The sequence below is a fragment of the Rhinolophus sinicus genome, linkage group LG02 (assembly GCF_036562045.2).
Source record: "Rhinolophus sinicus isolate RSC01 linkage group LG02, ASM3656204v1, whole genome shotgun sequence".
Classification (NCBI taxonomy): Eukaryota; Metazoa; Chordata; class Mammalia; order Chiroptera; family Rhinolophidae; genus Rhinolophus; species Rhinolophus sinicus.
The window spans coordinates 187,883,318-187,907,129 of NC_133752.1; the positions used below are offsets into that span (position 1 = coordinate 187,883,318).

The 23,812-nt window shown below is 43.2% G+C and overlaps 1 protein-coding gene across 5 annotated transcripts in view; it reads right to left on the reverse strand.

Annotated features, from left to right (window-relative positions):
- Nucleotides 1-23,683, reverse strand: part of BPIFC (BPI fold containing family C) — a 47,922-nt gene extending 24,239 nt beyond the window's left edge. The window contains exons 1-9 of one of the 5 annotated variants that reach the window (XM_074326274.1): nucleotides 23,182-23,683; nucleotides 20,950-21,046; nucleotides 16,485-20,845; nucleotides 16,298-16,377; nucleotides 14,006-15,597; nucleotides 13,688-13,781; nucleotides 7,216-7,339; nucleotides 5,277-5,397; nucleotides 1,059-1,187 (exon numbers count right to left, since the gene is read on the reverse strand). In XM_074326274.1, coding sequence (XP_074182375.1) covers nucleotides 1,059-1,187; nucleotides 5,277-5,397; nucleotides 7,216-7,339 — 374 coding nt within the window. In that variant the 5' untranslated portion in view covers nucleotides 13,688-13,781; nucleotides 14,006-15,597; nucleotides 16,298-16,377; ... (1 more) ...; nucleotides 20,950-21,046; nucleotides 23,182-23,683. Of the gene's footprint in view, nucleotides 1-1,058; nucleotides 1,188-5,276; nucleotides 5,398-7,215; nucleotides 7,340-13,687; nucleotides 13,782-14,005; nucleotides 16,047-16,297; nucleotides 20,846-20,949; nucleotides 21,047-23,181 lie in introns of those variants that run through there. The other 4 variants (XM_074326272.1, XM_074326273.1, XM_074326271.1 and 1 more) reach the window with 4 other exon arrangements.
- Nucleotides 23,684-23,812: the final 129 nt, after the last annotated feature.

The following is a 23,812-nucleotide window of genomic DNA, read 5'->3' on the forward strand; positions in this document are numbered from 1 at the left end:
GAAGTAATGAATGTGAATGGTGACAGCTTTAGGGACCGTGCAGTTATTTCATCCTGGGTGCTCTGGCTCCTGTAGTGGTTGAATAAATCCTGCGCACCATTTGTACACAATGCTTGTTTGGAGAGAGAATATGGGGGGTAAAGTTGGCCACACTTTATTTAGGAGGGGCACAGACGGGGCAGTGAGTGACAGTTAGATGTAGCCTGTGAACTCCTTGAGGGAGTGTGGGGGGGTGTTTTTTATGTCCACATCCCCAGGACTTAGATCCTGACCTGACACAAAATAAGCACTTAATATATCACAGATGAGTCAATGAAGATATGAATGGATACATGGATCTATGTTACTTGTAGGAGACTATGTCATTTCTCTTCAGCCTACAAGAATTCCTGGAGTTCTTGAGATGGGGATAAGTGGTAAACAGTAGGCACTCAATACATGGTTGCTGGATGACCAAATGGATGAATGAATGTGTTACTCTGGGGCACCAACTAAGGCAGACCTAAACATGACACCCAGGACAGTGACTTGCACATAGTAGGTGGTCTGTAAGCATATCTTGACTTTGATCCCTCCTTTCTAAAGAAGGGTGCAAAGGCTCTTTGGTAGGAGAGACCTGGGCTCAAGCTGCTCGTCATCCTCCAACCTCCTTATGAGGTAGGAAGGCTCCAGTTCCCATCAGAGGCCCCCACAACAGAAAGTGTGTTGAACAACTGGCTAAAATCATACAGTCACTCAGATGTTTGGCACATGCCCGTTTCTCCAACAGCCGGGGACTTCTGGCTCTTAGGAAGTCGACTGTAACGGACACTTTGATCAGTTGCTCTGCCTTTAAGGGAAGGATGATTTTCAGCCCCCTCCTCTCTCCCACCCCAGAGGAGATATTCCAATTTCAATCATTCCTAGAAAAATGCTCTCGAGAAAGTTTGTCAATGGTTGAGGAAAGAAGCCTAACATCAAAAACATCGGCAAATGTATACACTTCGGAGTTTTGCACCAACCGCCACCCCACCCCCACTCCCTCAGAACAGCGGGCGACTTTCCAAAGGAATACTCACAAAAGTGGAGACTTGACGTCCCAGTTTGTGCTGAGGTTGACAGAGCCATGGTTGGTCAGCGCCTTGATTCCCACCCCGGGCACAAAGGCTAGCGAAGTATTCGGAAATGAAAAGGCATGGATTTTGATGCTGTAGAACACGAAAGAGAGGAGTTAGTGCGACTCCTGTAACACATCTCTAAGTAAGGCAAAGTCGGAAATGCAGTCTGGGAACTCCTGCTGGTGACTGAATTCCTTCCTTCAGAGGAGGAGCCTCAGGCCTGCAGGGCTGCCACCGGGCCCTGCCTTCTAATTCCCCTCCTATCTTGGGCACAAGGCCCCTTGTATCTAGTTGAGGGGGAAATGAGCAAGTTTGGAAACAAATTGGCAAATAATCAATCTACATCTGTAGTTTCTTTAAAGACCAAAAGGTATACTATTCGCCATCATTATTGTTTCCTTCAGCGGTTCCGGTGTTTCTAAATGGGGAGGGTGTTAGCATTCTGGAGGGGACAACTATTTTTTGTAGTATCATCAAACACATTGCATCGCAGGATATTTGGCATATGTGTCAACTAAATGCCAGTAGTGCGTCTCCCCCGCAAGTCATTAGGAGAGTCAAAAGCGTGTCTTCCTCCTTTTCCCAAATGCCTTCTATGTGGAGAGTATCTTCCATATTTGCAAAACTTATTTCAGAGCGTTACCTTCCCCTGAGTAGGATTCTCTGAGCTGTCAAACAAGTCACTAGGAGGCAGAGGTTGCATGGAATCACATAGGTAGCTAAGCACACGTGTCATGCTTAGTTATTATGAACGTTACTCCCTGCCAGGCACTGTGGTAAGCACTTGACATGTATTAGCTCATTTTAACACTCACAATAATCCTCTGAGGCTGTTGCTGTTTTTGCAAACTGCAATTCAGCGATGAGAAGCGTGGGCTGAAGTCATTGTTAAGTAGTAGAACCAGATCTGGAACCCTCCTCAATATGTCTTCAGACTGTGCTCTCAGACTAGGCTTTGCCACTTCATTATTGTGCAGAGGGCACTGGACTCGAAGCCAAGTTTTGTGCTAGCTGTGCAACCTTGGGAAAGACACTTAACCTTTTTCAGTGACTCAGAGGAAGTGCTGCTCTCGGGTAGGTTGGGGAGACAAAATGAGATCATCTGTGTATACTTGTTGCCCAGGAGAAAGGCATGGTTATGAACCCTGATTAGGAAAACTTTAAAACATAAATGTGATAGCTGGTAAGAAATTATCAGTTGCCATCTCCTCTATTTTGCATCCTTTCCTACTTACTCTCTGTCACACCTCCTAAGTCCCACTGAAGGAAGAGGATTATCTTGGAAATATTTTCATGATATAGGTCTAACCCACGCTTTGTAACTGCTGTGGAATATTCCAAGCTGTGGATATATCATTTAAAAAGTTAATAATTTATTTGTTGGTGGACACAGGTTATTTCCAGCGTTTCTGTATTATAAACACTGCCACAGTGAACATCCTCAGACATGCAGTTTATGTGTGTTTCTCTAGAGAGGATGCTGAGAAACGGAATCGTTGGGTCAAAGGGCATGCATAAAAAAAATCCTGGCTGCCCGGTGGCTCAGGGGGTTGGAGCTCTGTGCTCCTAACTCCAAAGGTTGCCGGTTCGACTCCCGCAAGGGATGGTGGGCAGTGCCCCCTGCAACTAGCCACGGCAACTGGACCTGGAGCTGAGCTGCGCCCTCCACAACTAAGACTGAAAGGACAACAACTTGACTTGGAAAGAAGTCCTGGAAGTACACACTGTTCCCCAATAAAGTCCTATTCCCCTTCCCCCCTCCAAAAAAAATCCTTGTAAATCACCTTCTAAAATAACACTGTCCAATAGAAATATGATGTGAGCCACATACATAATTTAAAATTTTCTAGTAACCACATTAAAAGAAGGGAAAGAAACATGAGAATAATTTTATTATTTTTAACTTCACCCAATATAGCTAAAATACTATAATTTCAATATGTAATCAATATAAAAATTATTAATGAGATATTCTATTTTCATTTTTCCAAAATAAGTCTTTAAAATATGGTAGGTATTTTACACTCAATTTTCATCACAAATACCTGATCTGTATGTAGATTTGATAAAATTTGCTGTTGAAAAAGTAAACTTACATACTTAGATTGCTCCATGGATACTTAAAAGTTTCTCAGTAACCGAATTGAGTATCCGTTTCTAAATTAAAATTAAACTAACTTAAAATTAAGTCATATTTCAAGTGCTCAATAGCCACATGTCACTAGTGGCTACTGTTTGGACAGCACAGGTCTAAAATTATGGTGCCAATTTATCTACTCCCCCTAGCAATTCTCCCGTTTCCCTTCATCTTCACTTACATTTGATATTATATGATTCTCCCTGGGTTTTTCTATTGTGGCATTATCATCATTGTAATTAAAGAATTAATTTTGTAAATACATATTTAATGTTCATCTCTCTCACTGGACATTAAGAGCACGGGACATATCGTGACATTCACCACAATATCCTCTATGCCTAGAACAAAGCCTTAGTACGTAGTAGGTGATCAATAAATACTTGCTGAATGGCTGCCTTGATCACAGAATAGAGCATCTGCCAGGAACTTTCCCTAGATCACTCTCCCTCTTCCCCTATAAAACACTCTTGGTTTCATAAAATGTTATCCTTGACAGCGGGGAGATTATTACTGCAAAGGGTTGCAGGAGCAGGGAGTTATCAGTGGATTGATAAAGCCCCGGCGCCAAATGTAAATCACAGAGAATTCCTTATAAAAGGCTGACTCTCTGCTAACCTTTAAGATCGAGCTCAAGATGGACGCAGACGTCGTCTCCCTACACTTCCTCTGGGGCTCTTGTTGGCAACTAGGGCAGAGGCTGCCAGTTGCTCTCTAAACATCCATTTCCCCCTCTTTCCCAGCAATTGTTCGAGATGACAACATTGTCTGGTTGGAAAACTAATTTCCCAGTCTCCCTTGCTAATAATGTGGCCATATGACCATGCTCTGTCCGTTATCGTGTAGGCAGAATATTATTCAAGTGGAGCTTCAGGGAAAAAGCAAAAAACCTCATTGAAGAGGAGACTAGCTCTAGCTCAACTTATGAGAGTCCTTTTACCCGTGTGTTTTCCTCCTTCCAGGACCCTGAAACATGGATTTGATCGCTGAGCTGTAGTGGCCATATTGAACCTTGAGCCAATCTTGAGAATGGAAGCCAGAGCGAAGGATGGTGGAACAGAAAAATATAAGAAGACTGGATACTGATGAAATCACATGGCTTCCATAGGAATCCTCCACTGTTTCCTTTGAGCTTCTTATTTGTGAGACAAAAACGAATCCCTATTCCATATACGCCATTGCAATTTTCTGTTATATTCAACTGAACTTTATTCCTAATTAATACAATCTCAAAACTCTGGGCGCGGTGAAACAAGAATCTGAATTAATGTGGCAATTCCATTGTTATCATTATGGATATCAGCCAACGTTTGTACAGCAGTTTCAGTTTCACACATTATCTTCACATTTGTTTCATCACCTGATTTTTCCTGTTTACTGATTTGGACATTTCATTACTGTAACATGGTAGAAAAAAATGACAGCTGCCACCAGAATTCTTCTTAGGAAGAGAAGTTTGTTGGTTGGAAAACTACTTTGGAAAGCATTTAGAGTACAAAGGAAGACTCTGGTACCCCAGAGCGGGTGGACCTGCTATGCAGGAGACCAGGGAAAGAAACTTCTGTTGCCCCAGAGGACGGAAGGTCTAGAGAGCAAGAGGGCAAAAGGCCACATGCCCTGTGACCTCTGAAATCCTGATGACACAACAAAAGAAAAGATTGCATGAGAGTCTATTTCTTTTTGAGACTGTGTTTGAATTCTGCATCTAGATTTCTGGGGGTGAGGATAACAATGTAATGAAGACGAATATCTTGTAGAATTCAAGGGGCAAGGTGGCCCCAGCTGACAACTGCGTTGAATTCTCATTTTAGGGAAGAGGCCAGGGCAGCAGGGCACCGACACCCTGAGCAGACTGGCCAGGGGTGCACACTCACCGTTCACTTCACGACCCCTTTCCTCGGGCCATTTATCTGATAAGCCCGTCACCAAAGGTTCATTGGCTTCTGTGCAGGTCCTGACGCCCCACCAGAACAGGTGGCGGCATATCCACAACCGTGAGGATTTAAAGATTAATTCACTGCTAACAATGCTCTTTGACTTACTTGGAAAAATTGTAGTTCACGTACTCAACCTTCAGATATTCAAGCGATTCAGAACCTTTTAAGTCTGGGATGTTTCTTTCCTTGACCATTTGCTCAATCACCTCCATCCCAGCTTGAACGCCTGTGGAGGAACCAAAGAAAGTGTTTACTGATCATAACAAGACGATGATGGTGTAATGTCGTTAAACATACAAGTGAAACCTATTAAGGCATGCTCTCAGATCCTTAGACAACAGCAATCCTACAACATGGGTATGATTACCCCTGCCTTACAGATGAAAACTCTGGTCCTCAGAGGGGCTAATGAAATTGCTCCAGACCCCAGAGCTAACAGCATGAGAGATTTTCATTATGTGGCCAGGCCCAAAGCAAGTTATCACAGGACAGTGTGATAGGAAACGTGCAAAATATTATCATTATCCACATTTTACAGATGAAGAAACTGAGACTCAAAGAGGTTAATCCTCACCTAAGTCACCTAGCAAAGAACTGGGGGACCCGATAGTCAGATCTGGGCAGTTTGGCTCCAGAATCCATGTCTTAGTGTAGCCAGTTCCAGAAAGTAATTCCACATTCACACACCCCCTCCACCTCCAGATCCTTTAAGGCCAGGAATTTTTGGCCTGAGGTCTATGGACATTTGGCAACCCTTGAACTCCCGAAATCCTAATAAGAGCTGTGAATGGGTTGTACAAGTGCATGTGTATCTCATTTTTCAGGGAAGAGGGGCCACATTTTCATCAGATGCTCAAAAGATCCCAGGACTACAAAAAGATTAGAAACCACTGCTTTCTATTCAGGAATAGATCTGTGTTGATGTGGTAGCACCACAGAACACATTTCTCTGAGTTCATGGAGAAAAAGAGGCCTCCGCCACATTAAAGAGCTCGAGCAAAGTAGCTCACAGAGTAATGCACTCTCATTCCACATAGTAAGGAAGAGGGACCTTTGCACTGTAGCCTTCTCAAGGAGGAAGCTTTGCCTTTACCTCTCACTTTGCAGCTTACGCTCATTTCCACTTATTCTGTCCTTGTTGGAGGTAAAGAAGAGCAGATTTTATCCTCTGTGATACTATGAATAGTACTGCAATATGGGGGTGTAAAGATAGTATGTAAAGGATGTGAAGAGGGAACCAAAGGCATGTAGGTGGAACCCTAACGTTATCACTTACTTGCTTGTGTGACCCTGCGGTTACCAAATCTCTCTGTCCCTCACTTCCTTCATCTGTAACATGCGACATTTGTGAATATCAACCCATATTCAGCGAATCTTAAGCAAAAATTTACAGGAGAAAAATAGGCCCATATACTTTGATTTTGCAGTCCCTTTCTGCCACATAGTCTGTCCTCACCCCAATTTAGCCCAAAGAAAATCTCAGTCCAACATTTTCCTCTCCCTTGTGTTTATAAACACCTGTAAAGCTGTCCTTCATCTTTCAGTGTCTCAGACTCCTTTGCGCATCTAATGAGGGTGTGGAGTCTCGCTCAACAAAATGCGCAACCATCATGCACATCAAACTTTGCACCCAATTTTTGGGGACTCTAAGTTCCTTTCGAAATTAAACCCTTTTTGAAATTCTAGGGTATTACTTTTACCCCAAATTTCCCTTCCTCTATCCTATAATGCATTCTCCTTTAGAGTTGAGATGTTCACTGTGTATGCATGTATGTGTGTGTGGAGAGAGAGAGAGAGAGAGAGAGAGAGAGAGAGAGAGAGAGAGAATGAATCTGTGGCTGTGCTTGGATATGCCTACTGTCAAAGTGATTATTTTTCAGGCAATACTTTCCCACTTTCTTCCCAGCCACCTTAGCAGATTCTGCAGAAGGGACCGCATCATGGAGCTTGTGTCAGTCATAACAGCTCAGTATGAGCGCCTGGGTTTGCGTCAGACTCCACCTAAGGGAGCCCGCAGCCTGGCCTTTGAAGGCATCCAACTCACCATAGTCCAGAGCCCGCTGAGTAACCCTCGCCTTGATTCCAGGGTAAATGGTCTGAGCAGACGAGATGTAGAGATTCCACAGGAGGAAACATCCCCAGAGGATTTGGACCATCTTTGTATTCATCTGCAATTAAACAACATTTATGGTTCCTTTATTATTCTTGACTTTCTCATTGGTCAATTCCATCCAGCATTTCTAGGCTTTCTCATTTTCATTGCTCACTTCTAGAACTCACTCACTCCATCCATCCATCCATCCATCCATCCATCCATCCATCCATCCATCCATCCATCCATGCAGTAATCATTTACTGAACACGCCAGAAGGTTCTAGGTGCTGAGGATGTAGAGATGACCTATATGTGGCCCCTGACTTCCGCTTCCCACAGACTAGTGGGTGATTCACACACCAGTGCACAGATGATGATAACACAATACAGTATGATGCAATGTGATATAATACAAGAGCCTTACAGTAAATGCATTGGTTGGGATATACATGGGAATGATTCTGGGGTGGGGGTGAGGAGGTCTTGATAGTTTTGGTCAGGAGTTTAGAAAGGTGGCTTCAATGGATGTGAGGCAATCACCCAACTGCTTAAAGATCCGTGATGACCCCCCTTTGCCCACCGGACGGGGCTTAAGCTCCTAGCGTGGCAATCAAGGCCTTTCCCAACTGGCTCCAAACTTCTTCCCAGCTATCTCCTATCACTCCTCTCCTGTCCAAGTGGTAGGGTTCCGAGCTGGCTACACTGAGCTGTATGCTATTTCTCAGTTTGCCAGTTCTCTCATGATTGACGGCTTTTTGTGTAACCCTTCCAGTGTAAACACACATGCATGTATACATTCTCTGTCTCTCTGTTTGTCTGTCTGTCTGTCTGTCTCTCTTCCTTCTTCCCTCGTTCCTCCCCTCTGCTCTAGACCACATACCCACATTCTGTCTGGTGAATGGATCCTTCAGGCCCAGCTCCAATGTCCACTTTGTGAAAGCTTCCTTCACCACATCATTTTGCACTGGGCTCTGCGCTTTCATTGCACTTTGGACAATACAGATGCATCCATCTGAGCATTTGAACCATGATGAGCTTTCACGCAGGCTCACCACTTCCACCGCTATACCTCCAACCACTATCCCAAGCCAGGATCATTTCACACGGATGCTTACAATCACCTCCTTACTGGTCTCACTGCTTGCTTTGTCCTCTTCTGGCTGTTCTCCACAGCACAGCCAGAGTAAGCCTTTGCACATGAAAGTCAGATCTTGTCACCCCAATCCCGTAAAAGCCTTCTAGTGGTTCCCCATCTTTCTCAGTATAAAAGCCAAAGCCCTTCCACCAGCTGCAAGGCCCTGCCCCACTCCACAGCTCTACCTTCTCATTGACCTCCTTTCTTAACACAACAGCTTGGCTCACCGACTGACTTGATTCTTGAACACTCTAAGCAGCCTGTTTCCTCGGGTCTTTGCCCTTGTGGTTCCCTCTGCCTGGCAAAATCACCCTCCAGATAATTGCATGGCTGTCTTTCATGTTCTTCAGGTATCTCAAGTCTTATCTCAGTGAAGCTTTTCCGAACCACGCTGTACAAAACAAGGATCCCCCACCCTGTGACTCTGATAGTCCCTATGCCCCCTTTATTTTTTTCCAAGGCACTTATCATCATCTAGCATAGTCAATAGTTACTTATTTGTTTATCGTCTGTCTATCCTACAGGAATTTTGAGGCTTCATGGAGAAGGGCTTTACTTCAGCACCTTGAACAGCAACCGGCACACAGTAGGCAATGAGAAATGAATGAATGAAGGAATGAAGTTTCTTCCTTGAGACTGTGGAGTGGGCCAGGTTTGTCTGAGTTCCCACGACTCTTGGGGCAGTCCTTGATCTTAATATGGACCATCTGTATTGTGATTGTCTTTACTTGTCTGTCCCTTCATCACAGGGATTGTGCCTCACTTTTACAACTCCAGAGTCTAGTACAATGCCTGGCACATAGTAGATACACCAAAAAAAAATCTTAATCAGATAAACATCTTCTCCAAAGAGAGGGAGCATATCTTCTTCACTGTTATATTGCTGGTGCTTGGCATATATGAAATGTTGCATGTATACTTGTTGAATTAATGGACTCAATGAACAAATGCCACCCATTTTCTCGATGAATGAAGCATAGGGACCAATAGCATCAGTGACATGGGTTTTTCTTTGAATGACAGCTAAGTGAGTAATACATTCATAGGCCTCGTTTACAGTTCTGGGAGTTTACAATCTGGGTAAGCTATCATTGCTGCATTCACACATGCCAACGACCCACTGAGTTAACACACAAACATGAAACAAATCAGGGAAGCCTTTGTGAGGGTGGTCAAAGAAGAGGCAGTTGTAAGAGGCCTGCACTTAGACAGAAGAGGGGGTCAGGTCGGGTGGGGCAGGGAAGGCTTAAAAGAGGCGCTGGGATTCAGGAGCAATCCGGCTGAAGGAAAAGAGCTCATTGTAAGAGGTGTGTGTGTGGGGGGTGCTTGGCCAAAGTAAGTGAGAGGTTTGATAAAGCAGGTTGTGTGGGCTTACAGGTAAAGCCACAGAGGTGGGAATGGAGTTACGTAGACAAAGGGGTGTCCCAGAGAATTTACTTGAAAGGAACAGAGAAGTCTGACCAGGGAAGGGAGTGTCTGAGCAGGGCTGTTGCTAATCTATCTTGGGGCTTTTGTGTGAAACGCAAAATGGTGCCCTCTGGCACAAAGTGGGGCCTGCGGAAAATGTTTTAGGAAAACCCCACACCAGCTTGGTGGAGAGAGCAAAGCCTTCCCCATTCACACCTGGGGCTGGCATTTTGTCTAGCGCACAAGCTGCCAAACCCATACAGTGCTCAGATTAGTGAATACTTTTGGGGGTGCTTTGCTGGAGGGCCATGAGGTGGAGAATTAGAGTCTTGACCTGTCTGTTCTGTACTGCCTAAGTCCAGGTGTGAGAAGAGGTTGGCTCAGTCACTCCGCTTCCGTTTCTCACCTGATCTCCCAGAACCCTCTCTGTGTACCCCCTGTCCAGACCATCTGAACCTCCGGGTCCTAAACACATGCCATGTTTCCTGCCCAGTGCCCGGGCTTATGCTGTTCCCCTCCACCGAGGCCTGCAGACACTCTGTAGGGTTTCAGGACATCCTTAAGGCCCATTTGAAACACAGCCTTCTTTCTGAAGCCATTTCTGACTTCCCTAAGCTAATCTCCTTTCCTGTTGAACCCTTAGTCAAAAAAAAAAAAAATAAAAAATAAAAAAAAATATATATATATATATATATATATATATATATATATATATATATATTTACTTATGTGTGTATGTTTATTTTCCTGCTATTGTCTGTCTCTCCTACCAGAATGTAAGCACCATGGGGCAGAGGCCTCATCTGGTTTGGAGGTCCTACAGCTTGGCTCAGTGTCTTGGACACAGTGAGTGATTGACAAGCGTTGGTAGAATGAATCAATGAATCATACATGAAGGAATAGCACTTATCTCACTCTACATCATAGTTCTGTGCAGAGGTGATTTAAAAAGCATGTGCACACCAGTGGAGCACATGTACCCGTCGGAACAGATGTTGGCCACAGTCCTAAAGGATGGTTAGGAAATTAGGTTCTGGAACATGGGAAGACAGGAGAAGTCTTAGAGGAGTGGCCAGTGTGGTTGGGATGCTGGGAATGGGGTGAGGACTCATAGTAGTGTCTATTTACTATTAATACTTAGGTATTTCAATATTTTAACACAGCTATGGCCATAGGCCTTCAGTGTGATGTTTCAGCCTTATGGAGTTGGTTTGGGTTATACAGAACAATTTGCAGAAAGAACCTGGGCAGTGGTGGTGGGGGGCAGAGCTAAGGAGGGGTGGCTTGAGGATGGTCAAGGTGCAGACAACATTAAGGGAAGCACAGAGGAATGAGAGGGAGAGCCAGGGTGAAGGGATTCAGGTAGGTGAGGAGGGTCTCTGGTGAAGGCAGGAGTGATCTGAGGGTTAGAGGCAATTTGGGAGTAGGATAAGCAAGTGTGAACTCTTCCACATTCTAGGAGGCAGGGTGATGTTCACCACGTCTTACACTCAGAATGGATGCAGGAGCTAGGCCCAGTGGTCATCTGTGCTAGGCCTTCCTTGATCCTTTAGTTGGCCTGGGCAGTGGACAAGGGGTCCTGGACAGGGGGACAGCAGAGATGAATGGGACACCCCTGGCCTCGGGTTATTGGCTATTCACCAACTGGTATAGAAGTATTTCCACATTTTCACAACTGATGAGGCCCTACTAACCTGTAGTCGTGCTAATATCTGTAGGCAAAGAACTGTCAATGGATGTGTCATGCCAAGGTAGGCATAAGAGGGAATTTTTTTTTTAAAGAGGAAAACATTTTCATAGCAGTGGAAAGCAATGGGAAAGAATGTTAGACAAAAAATTATACCTATTAGACTGTATGCAAATGAAGATATTATATCTCTCTGCCGGGCACATAGTAGGACCTCAATGACCAACTGACTGACTGGCTTACAAGATCGAGGTTAACTAAGAAAGGTTCTAGAATAGGGTGAAAAAAACGAGAAAACCAAACCATCCTATAAATAGATCTCTATTTCTACAGTGAAAAAGCACAAAAAGCCAAAGCAGAGATATTACTTGCTGATGGAATCACAACCAAAATAGTAAATTTGTATTTTTTTTACCATTTACAAAGCTCACAACAATTCCTTGAGGTAGATGTTACTATTATCCTACCTCCATTTTGGACACGTGGACACAGAACCTTAGAGAGTCTGAACGACGTGTCAGAGATCACATAGTAAGTCAGGCACCTGGGAATCAAATCCTGTTCTTCTGGCTCCTATTTCTAGTGTTTATGATTTTTTTTTCCATTTAATGACTTGATAAGTGCTAGAATTTTCATTTTCATTTGGGAATTTTAAATAGGAGTTGCTTGATGCCATCTTCTATGTGGAAAAAATCATTAAGCACTAGAAATTTTCAAGCATCAAAAGTGCAAATACAAATTTACAACTCTATATTTTCTTGGGCACAAATGGAGTTGTAAATTCTCTTTAGCAGCAAAACCCTGCTTTGCCTTCTTGTTAAAGGAAGTTTCTGAAGTGGTCTACTTTGATGGAGATCCAGAAAGTCAAAATTGCACATAGAAAAACATGTTTTCTCTAAAAATTTTCTGAGTGAATGAAACTACTGGGCCACACAAGGATGGATTGTATGTAACTTTCAGTTGAATGGTTTGGTCAGAATGATAATTTATGGGCAGGGGAGGAAAGGAACCTTGTCAAGCAAGAAGATGACGCGTAAAAGGTTAAGTAATTTGGCTGACAAGTAAGGGCAAGGTGAGTTGCTTGTTAAAAGAAGGGATCCAAGATGATTTAAAAACCCTGCCAGCAAGTTACCTATTTTGTTGCTTCTGAGGAATTGCTTCTTTCCAAGATCCAAAGCCTCTGAAGTCATTACACTTCCATACCAATATATGGACAGAATAACACTTCTAAATTAGATGGCCCTTGCCTGAGCCATTCTGATGACTAGAAATAAGAAAACTCTGGTACAACTGAGAACATTCCTGAGACAGAGCAATTTGTCATTACCGCTCATGGAGAAGAGCTTTGACAGATTCTGGAAAAACCGATTAAAGGAAGTCATGAGTGGGGAGTGTATTATCTCTTCTAATAAACTTCTCTTTCACCACTTAAAAAAAAAAAAGGAAGTGATGAGTGAATAAAATATAGCCTTTGAAACAGAGGCAAAGTTTGAATAATTAAGTTCCATTGGTTTAAGAAAGCCTAGACTATAAGAATATACCAATCTAATGGTTAAGGCAAAATGTATGCAAAAAAAGTCTAAATCAACAGGATTGGAATATGGGAAGAATTGGAGAATATTTCAAGGGACTCAGCCCACATATCAAGATCTCTAATGACCAGGGACTTGAAAATTTACACCAACTCTTTCCTCCCCAAACTCCATACTTAACACAGACAAGTTCAACAATTCAGGCAAGTGGGAGGGTCATTTGCTGTGGCAGAATCTTGGTTTAAGACCTGGCTCCAAAGCATAGAAATCACAGCAGCTCTGTAATCCTAACCATGCTTGTTGAGAGACAAGTTAGAATTTTCTGCCACTGTGCTGAATTTCCCCATTGAAATGGAAGCAAAAATAAGTCCAGGCTTTTGAGCAACCCTCTTAACGCTACTGAACAATACCAAAGGAAACATGCAGTCCCAACCAACACTCTTCTTTCTTAGAGCTGTTCCCAGTCTTCTGGGTGGGGATGGGTGACATAAAAAACAAATAAAGAAAATAGAAAAACCGAGGCAGACAACAATAACGCAGGACATGTGACAGCTGCCTGTTCAGGGCATCCTACCAGATCTGGGACGTCTCCAGCGAGAGGTTAATTCCTGTTGGGAGAGCATGTGCTGGCAGAGACCTGAAGTTTGTTCATGATTCTTACCTCAAGTAGAGGAAGCGTCCAAAGCTGGGGAGCACCTTCGATTCCCTCTGCCTTTGAAGTCGATGTGTTCTCTACCTGAGCCTGAACTCAGCTGCTGCAAAGACAAGGCAAGATAATTAAGTCTGAATCATTTAGTGGTGGATTTTTGTAATGCCTCTTTCAAAATATGATACATAATTGCGTCACTTCAATTACCCAATGGCATGAATGAACACTACAGTCTCTACCTAGATGAGCAGACAATGCCACCTATGCAATAATTACCTCCCTGCGCGCACACACACACACACACACACACACACGAAATTGTTACTTTACCAGAATGATTAAGTCAAGACTTCCAATGTGTTGAAAAGGATGTCGAATTGTATTGCATTGGAAGAGGAAGAAGTTTCCTTTCTGGGATAATAAGCTGGTTTCTCCTGGTCAGGGGCCTGCAGTATCCACTGCTGCCCAGAATACCTTCTGGACTTTTAGTGGATCAGATTCAGCCTGAAAGCGTGAGGCTTGATAACCAACCAGGCTGACCTAGTTAACTGTCTTTATCTTCCAGGGCAAGACCACAGATGACATCTTCAAGTGTCTTCTCCTTTTCAGAAGGTTATTAATGACTTCCTGTCCCAGCCTTCTTTTGAAGTTGGGTGGGTTCACCAACTATGCATTATGGAACTTGAGAGCTTTAGATTCTAACCCCCATGCCCACTTCCATCCCCCATGTTTTAGTCATTGCATTTTCGATGGCCAGGGATCGGATTGCATGAAGTGTCTAATGTCTTATTTACAATTTTCTGGGTAAGATAGGGTGACCAACTGTCCTGGTTTTCCCAGGAAGCAGGATTTTCAGTACAAACCAGAGCAGTCATAGGAGAACTAGGAAGATTGGTCACCTTAGTAAGAAAAACAGGAATGTTCAGTTGGCATTGTCTGCACTTCTGACAGCTTATCAGTTTTCTCATCTAGTGTACCTCCAGTTATATTTACCTATTGAACCCGAGTTTCCTTAGGGGTACAATGAGGATAAAAATAGTATCTACCTTGATAGGTTCTGGTGAAAAAAAGTGTTGGTAACTGTTTTAGTTCGTTGGGGCTGCTATAACAAAATACTATAGATCAGCTTAAGCTAAGCTAAGCTAAGCTTGTATGCTAAGACCACATAGCTTATAAACAACAGAAATTTATTGCTTACAGTTCTGGAGGCTGGGAAGTCCAAGATCAAGGTGCCAGGATGGTCACCTTTTGGTTAGGACCATCTTCCAGGTTCATAGCTGGTGTCTTCCGGCTGTGTCCTCACGGGGCAGAAGGAGCTAGGGAGCTCTCTGGAGCCACATTTATAAGGCCCTAATCCCATTTTGAGGGTTCCATCCTCGTGACATAAGGACCCACCTACTAATGCCATCACCTTTGAGGGTTAGGATTTCAACATACACATTTTGGGGGGACACCTTCGGTAATAACATAGTACTAACGTATGAGAATGTGCTTATCAAACCGTACAGTGCTGTAAAATTTTCTTCATTAGGTATGTGACCATATCCATGGTGCTATGAGTCTGCAGACCCTCTTCAAGAATCATAGATCAATCCATTCATTAAATAACTATTTGTTGGGCACCTACTATGTGCGAGGTCCTCTTCAACAAAAAAGACAGAATCCCTGTCCACATGGAGCTGATGTTCTAGCAGATGGAGATACAAAATAAGCAAACAACAAAATAAACAAAAGGTATACAGATTGTTAACATGTGCTATGAAGGAAATAAGGGGACGCAGTTGGTGGGGTTGTTTTATAATTGGTAGGGTGACATACCTGGGAGAGGTGTGCTTACTTTGTTAGGATGGTCCAGGAAGGCTTCTCTGAGGAGGTAATATGTCAGCTGAGAGCTGGGAATTAGAAGCCAGTCAGGCAAAGCACTGAGGGAAAAGGTGGGCCAGAGTTTGTGGAATGTAATAAGGGTAGAAATTATGGTACTAGACATCTAAATGGCTATGTCAGGTGGGTAGCTGGAGTTCTGGGGAGAGGCCGGCTGGAAATAGAAATTTCCGAGTCATGATCCTAGAAGTGGAATTAAAACCACAGAAATGGATGGGATCGCCTGAGGCAGTTTCCCACGGTGCATGTGCTACCCTGGAGGGATGCGGGATAATTTCAGGAGCTATACAGATGAACACTTGAGATTGTATTGTGATCATTTTTAGCAGATTAGAAAACAAAATACAGAAGCAGACATGGAAGATGAATGACATCACATGTCACATGGAAATAAATTCATAAAGGACCTGTCCTTTCCTCAGCATCTTCCCTGGTTGGCAGCACCAGTCTCCTCTCTCTTCTCTCTCTCTGTGGTCCTGGGTTTCCTCTTATGTCCCCTCCCCAGAGCAGCTTCTTGGCCCTCCCTACCTCCCCTGCACCCCACGGCACTTCTGCCCCCATTCCTTTTCTCTGTCAGAAAGATTGAGATCTTGTTTGCCTTCCTATTTGCACCTCATATCCATGAACCAGCCGCCTAGGATCTGCTAGACTTAGAAGGAAGCTGAAAACTGTAAAATAACACTATCTTTCCGGAGGCAAGTATTCATTTTTCTCATTGTTACAAAACCTGAAATTTCTTACCGTCCTGAAAACCTGAGTCATTGTTGTGTATCCTGGGGCTGTTGGCACAGGATTTGGGGAGAGTTCTCAGGAAGGGTGGCCTGGATGAAGGAGGAGAATGGGAAACGTGGGACAGTCCTGCCGTCCTTGAGGAACTGCACATGGGCCTGCTTTGCCCTCACCAACTCTGGGACTTTGGGGGACTTACTCACTCCTCTGGGGCTCAGAACCATTGTCTGTAAAAGTGGAGATAACATTTACTTTGAAGAGTCATTATGAGAATCAAACTGAATGAGCTAGCACCTATTAAGTTTTTCATACAGTGTCAACAAAGTAGATGCATTATTACTTATATTGCCTCTATTTTTATTTTAAATTCATAACTTAAGCTATCTTAAACAACTTTCATTTTAAAGAAATGTGCAAAGTTTAGTTTTCATGGTATTTATTTTTCACATTTACCCTCTATTTGGAAATTAATACAAGTTTTCCCTTTATATAGCTTCCCTTTTTAAACAAATTTATATACAGTTTAAGAAGTGGTTGATTTATGGGAAAAAAAAGAAATAATAGTACTTGTGGGACATGGAATACTTTTGGAAAAAGGGACTCAAATAATTGGAGTTTAGGAAACTACGATTTAAGGAGAGAGTGCAGCTAGTCTGTTTCAGTTCATTTGGAATGGAACTTAGACACCAACTCCTTAGCTTTCCCTCCTGTTCAAGGAATCATTTTAGGGCAAATATGCCAAATTCATCTCTAAAAACAACAAAAACCAGCAGCACTATATCCAGTTTCATTATTTATTTTAGGTTTTCAGATTTAACTGGAGATTTCCTGGGAACTCCTGCTTCTCCAGCCTACCCAGGAGGGCAACCTGGAATGCAAGATTAATGATTTCACTTACTAATGGTTGACAGAAATTAGTCTCTGCAGATCAAGGGATACCTTTAATTAAAACTCCAAAAGAAAAATCATAATTAACTAGGTAGAATACTTGTTCATTATAGAAAGATGTCTAGATACAGTGTTAAGGAACTGAACTTCCTAGCTCTTGGTTTCTAGAATGTCTGGGCTATTCCCATATAGAAAGAAACTATCTGAATATCAGATTTTTTTTGAGGTTGGAAGACAACTTATTTTTTGGGGGGCAGACAAAAGTGGGAGGGGACAGGGATGATGTATATATGGGACACGAGCAAGATAGGGCCGTTTTAGGGCAAAACTCACCTCCAGCTCCCATCCCTCACTGCCCCCACCCCGCAACATTTTGTGTTGGCAAAATCTGGTTAAAAGGAACCCCTGAAGACGGATATAAAGGATAGAGAAAAATGAGAGGCAACATTTATTGTTTCTTATGGTCTGGGCTCCATATATGAATTCATTAAATCCCCACCAAGGCTGTATGAGGTACTAATATTATCTCCATTTTATAGATGAGGACATTAAGAGGTTAAGTAATTTGCCTAAATTTAGGCATAACAGCTAGTAAGTTATTGAGCCAGGATTCAGGACCCAGGTGTTTTGCTTCCGGGAATCTGTGTGCTTAACCACATACTAAGCTGCCTTTTTAGGAAGGTCACTAAAGGGCAAACCACAGCCCAGGGGATGTGGAAGGTGAGGGGAGAGAAGGATGCTGTTGCCCAGGTAGCACATCTGGTTTTTCAAGCTGCTAATTGAATCTGTGTAATTGCTAGTTGGAAATTGTTAGTTTATACCTGACCAGAGGAAGGGGTTTGTGTGGCTCTTGAGAGATACGTGACCCTCCAGTTCACTTCAGAAGGGCTGGGGAGATATCTGGCAGAATCATCCTACCACCTGGCAGCATCTCGCCCTCTCTTCCCAGTTCTGTCCCTGCCCACACTCTCTTGAAGTCTGTGTGATGATGTTTCTGGGTGGAAACCGATGACTGACTCAGACCATGGCTTCTCCCACTCACCAGACACACTCTGGAATGATTTAAGGCAGTGACTCCCGAATGATTTTAAAAAATACACCCACTTACCCACTTCCTCCACTTACTATCAGTTATCTAAAAGGAAGTTACATTCTATTATTTGCAGTTCAAAGTGAACTAAATTCATGCTAAATTTTAAAAGCATATACATATGACTTTTACGAGACATGAGGGATATTGTGGAAGCAAGCAAACAAGATGACAGTGTGATATAATTCTGAAATGCCTGAGAACCATTGGCGTGAGTCCAATTCAAACCGACAAGAATTTTCTCTGTCGGCACTATTGACATTTTGGGCCACATGATTCTTTGATGTGGGGGGGCGAGCCTATGCATTGTAGGATGTTTAGTAGCATCACAGCATCCCTGGCCTTTGCCCTGAATTTCGTGGCACCACTCTCTCCTACTCGAGTTGTGACAAAAATGTCTCTATAGACGATGGCAAATGTCCCTTGACAGATCTCAGTTGAGAACCAAGGAAAAAAAGTATATTAAAATATTCTATTTAGCCTTCGCAGTAGAAAATGGCACTCCCTTTGAGGATCAGATTCTCATATTCTTAATGAGATTTTTCTTAATTACCCAATAAATACGTGAATACATTTTCTTGGTAAAAGATTCAAATAATGCCGATTTACAGATCCAACTGAGACAGTCTTAACGTTCCCTCTGACTTCATCCCTGTCTCCTATGCCACCTTTCAGTTTGTTTTCCAAGAATATTTTTATTTATTTCTTCAAATAGGTTCCAGATATCTTCATTTGGTCCATGGATTGGATTTTAATCATTTCAACAACTTCTGAAGATTCTCTTTCTAAGTTATATGGTTCTAATTTCAACTTACAACATTTTTGAAAGCCCATTTCAATTTATCACCAAGCACACCTACCTCAAAATCTTTTTGTAAGTGTTAAAAAAACAAAACAAAGAAAGCCCTGAATAACCACAGCAAGACAACATGGTATAGACAAGGTTTCCAAAGGTTTCACAGTAGCATTACCTAGAAATCATTAAAATGCAAATTCTCAAGCCTGTTAAATTAGAAACTCTGGAAGTGGGACTCAGCAATCTCTTTTAAAATGCTCTCCAGGTGATTCTGAGACTAAAGATTATGAACTATTGGTATGTAGATAAAAGCTCAGATTCAAAAAAATGAATTGGATTTGTAAGAGAACTCCCAAACTAAGGCCAACCTGACTTTCCCTGGTAGAGACAGAATGAGGATCTTACTTTTCCAAACAGATACATTAAGAACTCAGAGACAAGCATAAATATATCACTTTAAATCTTGCTTTACCAGTCCTGACACTGGACGTGGGGGTTGAGGGTTGTTGAAGATAGATTAAGACTTGCCCTTTCCCCTTGAGAAACTCATAATCTAGGATTCAAGAAAGCCTGGTGTCCAAATAATTGCACTGTGGTACGATGGGCAACATTGAAAAGTATGTTCCCAGTGGTCTTGGAGCAAAAGGAAGGAGAAACACACTCTGCTTAGAAAAAAGGAAGGAAAGGGGTTCCAGATAGAAGGGTTGGCACTGCACAAGCTCAGAGTCATGCAAATCCACTTGGTGGGAGAAGACACAAGGGGGAGGGGTGAGGCATTCTGAAGTAGTGCAGTGACCCCAGTGTAGGGGTCACTGGGCAGATTAAAGAAAGTGGTTTCCAGCTGGATTATGAAGGGTTTTTGTCAAGCACCTAAACTGACTTTTACCCAGAAAACTAAAGGAAACTCAAGCTAAAAAAACAAACAACCCAATTAAAAATAATATAAACAATGATTGAATAGAGAATAGATAAATCTCTTGTGCTGAAGAAATTCAAATCACTTATGTAGAGGCTTCACCCCTAAAGAGATGGAGCATAACTCCTGCTCTTCATGTGTGGGCTGCACATAGTGGCTTTTTTCCAATGGGTACGATATGAAAAGGAGAAAAAAGGAGTAACTTTACAGTGGAGAAGCCAAGTGGTCGGGGTTCTCACCAACACTGAGAAGCCACATTGATAGTATGTACTGTTGATATGATGTGATCGGAATGGCTCTTTACTACAATGGGTTGTCCTCCCAGGAGCTCATTCCCTCAGCCAAATCATGAGAAAATATCAGACACATCCCAATTGAGGACCATTTTACAAACTACCTGAAAAGTAATCCTCAAAACTGTCAAGGTCATAAAATACAAGGAAAATCTAAGAAACTGTCACAACCAAGAGGAGCCTAAGGAAACATGACAATTAAATGTAATGTGGTATCCTGGATAGGATCCCAGAATAGAAAAGGGATGTTAGGTTAAAAACCAAGGCAATCTGAACAAAATATGGACTTCAGTTAATAAAAATATGTTAATATTGGTTCCTTAATTATGACAAATGTACCATATTAATCTGTTAATAATAGGGAAAATTAAGTATGTGGTATATATCTTCACAATAATTCTTTAACTCAAAAACTGTTCTAAAAAGCATCCAGGGAGCCAATGAATGGAGGCCCACAGAACACTGATATCGTCCTTTTGTGGTGTTCTAGGAAACGGTCCGTTAAAAAAAGGAATTTAAACTTCTGAACTCTTTGAAAGTTGTAGTGCCTGTTGCTTGCAGACATTAAGATGACATCCTGCAAAAAAGAAAAAAAAAAAATCTCAAGGAGGGAGATGGTTGAGAGAAGGGGTAACATGCTCACGGACTTTCGAAGTTTTGGAGGCTAGTCCTCCAGAGTACCTTAAATCCTGGCAGTTTCTTGGGAATGCTCGGGCTCCCTTCCAGGATCCTCCTGCTCTCCTGTGATTGGACTACTTCTGCCATCCCGGTGTTTAGTCTACTGGGCAAAGGAGTGAGACAATGATCTCAGGTGGATTCGTTTTCTATTGTTGGAACAAATGACCACAAACGTAGTGGCTTATCTCACTGAAGCTTTCCAACACAGCTGTCTAAAATATTTTTGTTACTTTTTCATTTTTATAGATAGTAACGTATCTAGGTTTGCATAGTATTAAGAGGTGGACTGTGGTAGATGGTCTCCGGAGATGGCCACCATGTTCACCTTGTACTGCTTTCTCCAAGAATGTTATTTCAGAGAGAAATAAACTTACATTTGTTTAGGTCACTATTATTTCAGATCTCTGTTAGAGCACCGAAGCTGTATTCTAAATAATACAACCTCAAAACATAGTCATTTTCAAGTTCTATTATTTCTACCTCTGTAACATCATTCCTGTCCATCCCATTCTCTCCATTCCCACTGTCATTCCACTCATTTCTTTGTTTTTCTGTTTCCAAAAGAGCCTCCTAACTGAGCTAGTCTCTAATCCAGTGGTTCTCAAGGCAATTTTGCCTCCTAGGGGCTATTTGGCAAAGTTTAGAGACATCTTTGCTTCTCACAACTGGGCAATGGGGGTTCTACAGGCATTTTGTGAATAGAGACCAGGGTTACTGCTAAACATCCTACAAGGTACAGAATAATCCTCCATGACAAAAACTTATGAGGCCTCAAATGCCAGTAGTACTGAGAAATCTTGATCTGATATGTCCTCCACACTCTATCCGTGATAGGTTCACGTTTCAGATCTGACCCATGCTCCTTATAGTGTACACCTGTCAGACGCAAGGCTTCCTACCATCTTTTGAACAGCCTTCCTATATTTTGGGAAATTCCAATATTTTACGTCCCACTTCCTCAGAAAAGTAGTTTGGGCCTCAATTTCCAGTCTCCTTTGCAGCCAGGACTCAGGCATGGGAGTTGGTCTTTCTCAATCAGATGTAGCCCTATGAACCTTTGATTTAGAAGTGAGCAAGCTGAGGAAAAAGGCTCTTTTGGAAACTTGGCATTTTGCTGATGCAGCAGGCTGCAAAAGTGTGTGGCATTTGAAGGTGGCAGCCATTCCCCAGTGGTGATAGCAATGGCAGCAGTTTCCTCCAGCGTGGGGTGGGGTGGGGTGGCAGCAGCGATCCTAGTCATGGTAATTTCCTCATCAGGCCAGTTCTTCAGCATGGTTCTGAGCTTCATTCCTGGAAGCTTAGCCTGGAGCCACTTCTCCAGTCCTCCCCAGAATTCCCTGAGCTATCTGGTATCATTTTAACATGTTCTTTTCTGGCTTAGTGACCGGCTTAACTTCTATTGCTTAGAACTAAGACCCCTGGTAGATAAAGACGCCCCTACTTAAAACTCTCCAATAGCTTCCCATACATTCTAGAATGTGTCCCAAATCCTTCGCTTAGTCCAAGGCTATTTTGTATCTGGGGATGTACCCTCTCTGTCCTTTACCCTGGCCACACCGAGACACCGTGATCCTGCCACCTTTCCTCAATCCCATATGGTTTGCCACTAAAGAACCCGACTGGCACAGCAAAGCTCCTCAATATCCTCCAATCCCTAGGATTTTCTCTTCTCTCTTTCATACACAGAGACACTTATTACACTCTGCTACAAGAGTTGATTCACTCAATTGTAAACTGTATCAGTAGGAACATGTCTTTTCAATCTTTGAGTCCCCAGCACCTAGGATAGTATCTGGCACAAAAGTGATCAACACATTTCTTTAATGAATCAGGATGTGGGCAAGTACCGCCACCTATTGGGAGAAACTTTATTCAACTCTTAAGATTTGGACAACACAGGGATGAATTTTAGCTACTTTTCCCCTCATCTAAGCTACCATCAGCGTCATTATTGTCAGGTCCTATATGGCAGCCAGCCTCCCAGATGGAAGCGGATGGTCCCCGTCTATTGACTGGTATTCATGCCTTAGGATTGATCCTCCCACACTGAAGGGTTGGTTTGTGATTAGTAGAATATGACAGAAATGATGGCATGTGACCTCTGAGGCGAGATCATAAAAGACGTTGTGGCTTCTGCCAGTAGTCTCTCTGGGGTCACTTGCTCTGAGGGAAGCCAGATGCCATGTCATGGGGACACTCAAGTGGCCTTATACGGGGGTCCGTGCGGTGAATAACCTCTCCTGCCAACAGTTGTGAGTGAGCCGTCTTGGGAGTCGATCCTCCAGTCCCAGTCGAGACTTCAGATGACTGCAAACTTGGCCTACATCTTGAGTGTAATCTCATGAGGCCAAGTCGGAACCACCCTGCTAAGCCAGGCCCAAATTCCCGACCTGTACAAATTATGGGGCAGTAAACACACGTGGTTTTCAGCTGTTAAGCTTTGGGGTGATTGCTATGCAGCAACAGGATACTAATACACTCTCCCACATACGTAGATCACTGACCACAAGCTGGTTCACATTTTGCTGTAACAGGAGCAAATGACCGGAGCCTGAACTCAACCTTAGGCGTCTCAGAGCAGACGCCGCAGGCACTGAGCGCCGCGGAAGAACTGGGCTAAGAGCCAGGCACACCTTAACCTTGCGGAGAGGCCAGGTGTGTCGTCTGCAGCATCCCGCTCAGCGTTACCATTCTCCAGGTGCACCTGGAAGGAATGGGCACAGCCAAGGTGTGGAAGTACCGTGACGCCCGCAGCCCGCGGCAGTCTCGGCGCCTGCGCAGTGTGCTCCTCGAGCTCCCAGGCGGCGCCGTTGAGCGCCGAGTCATCGATCGTCAAGTTCCCGAGCGCCCCGGCTCCAGGCAGGAC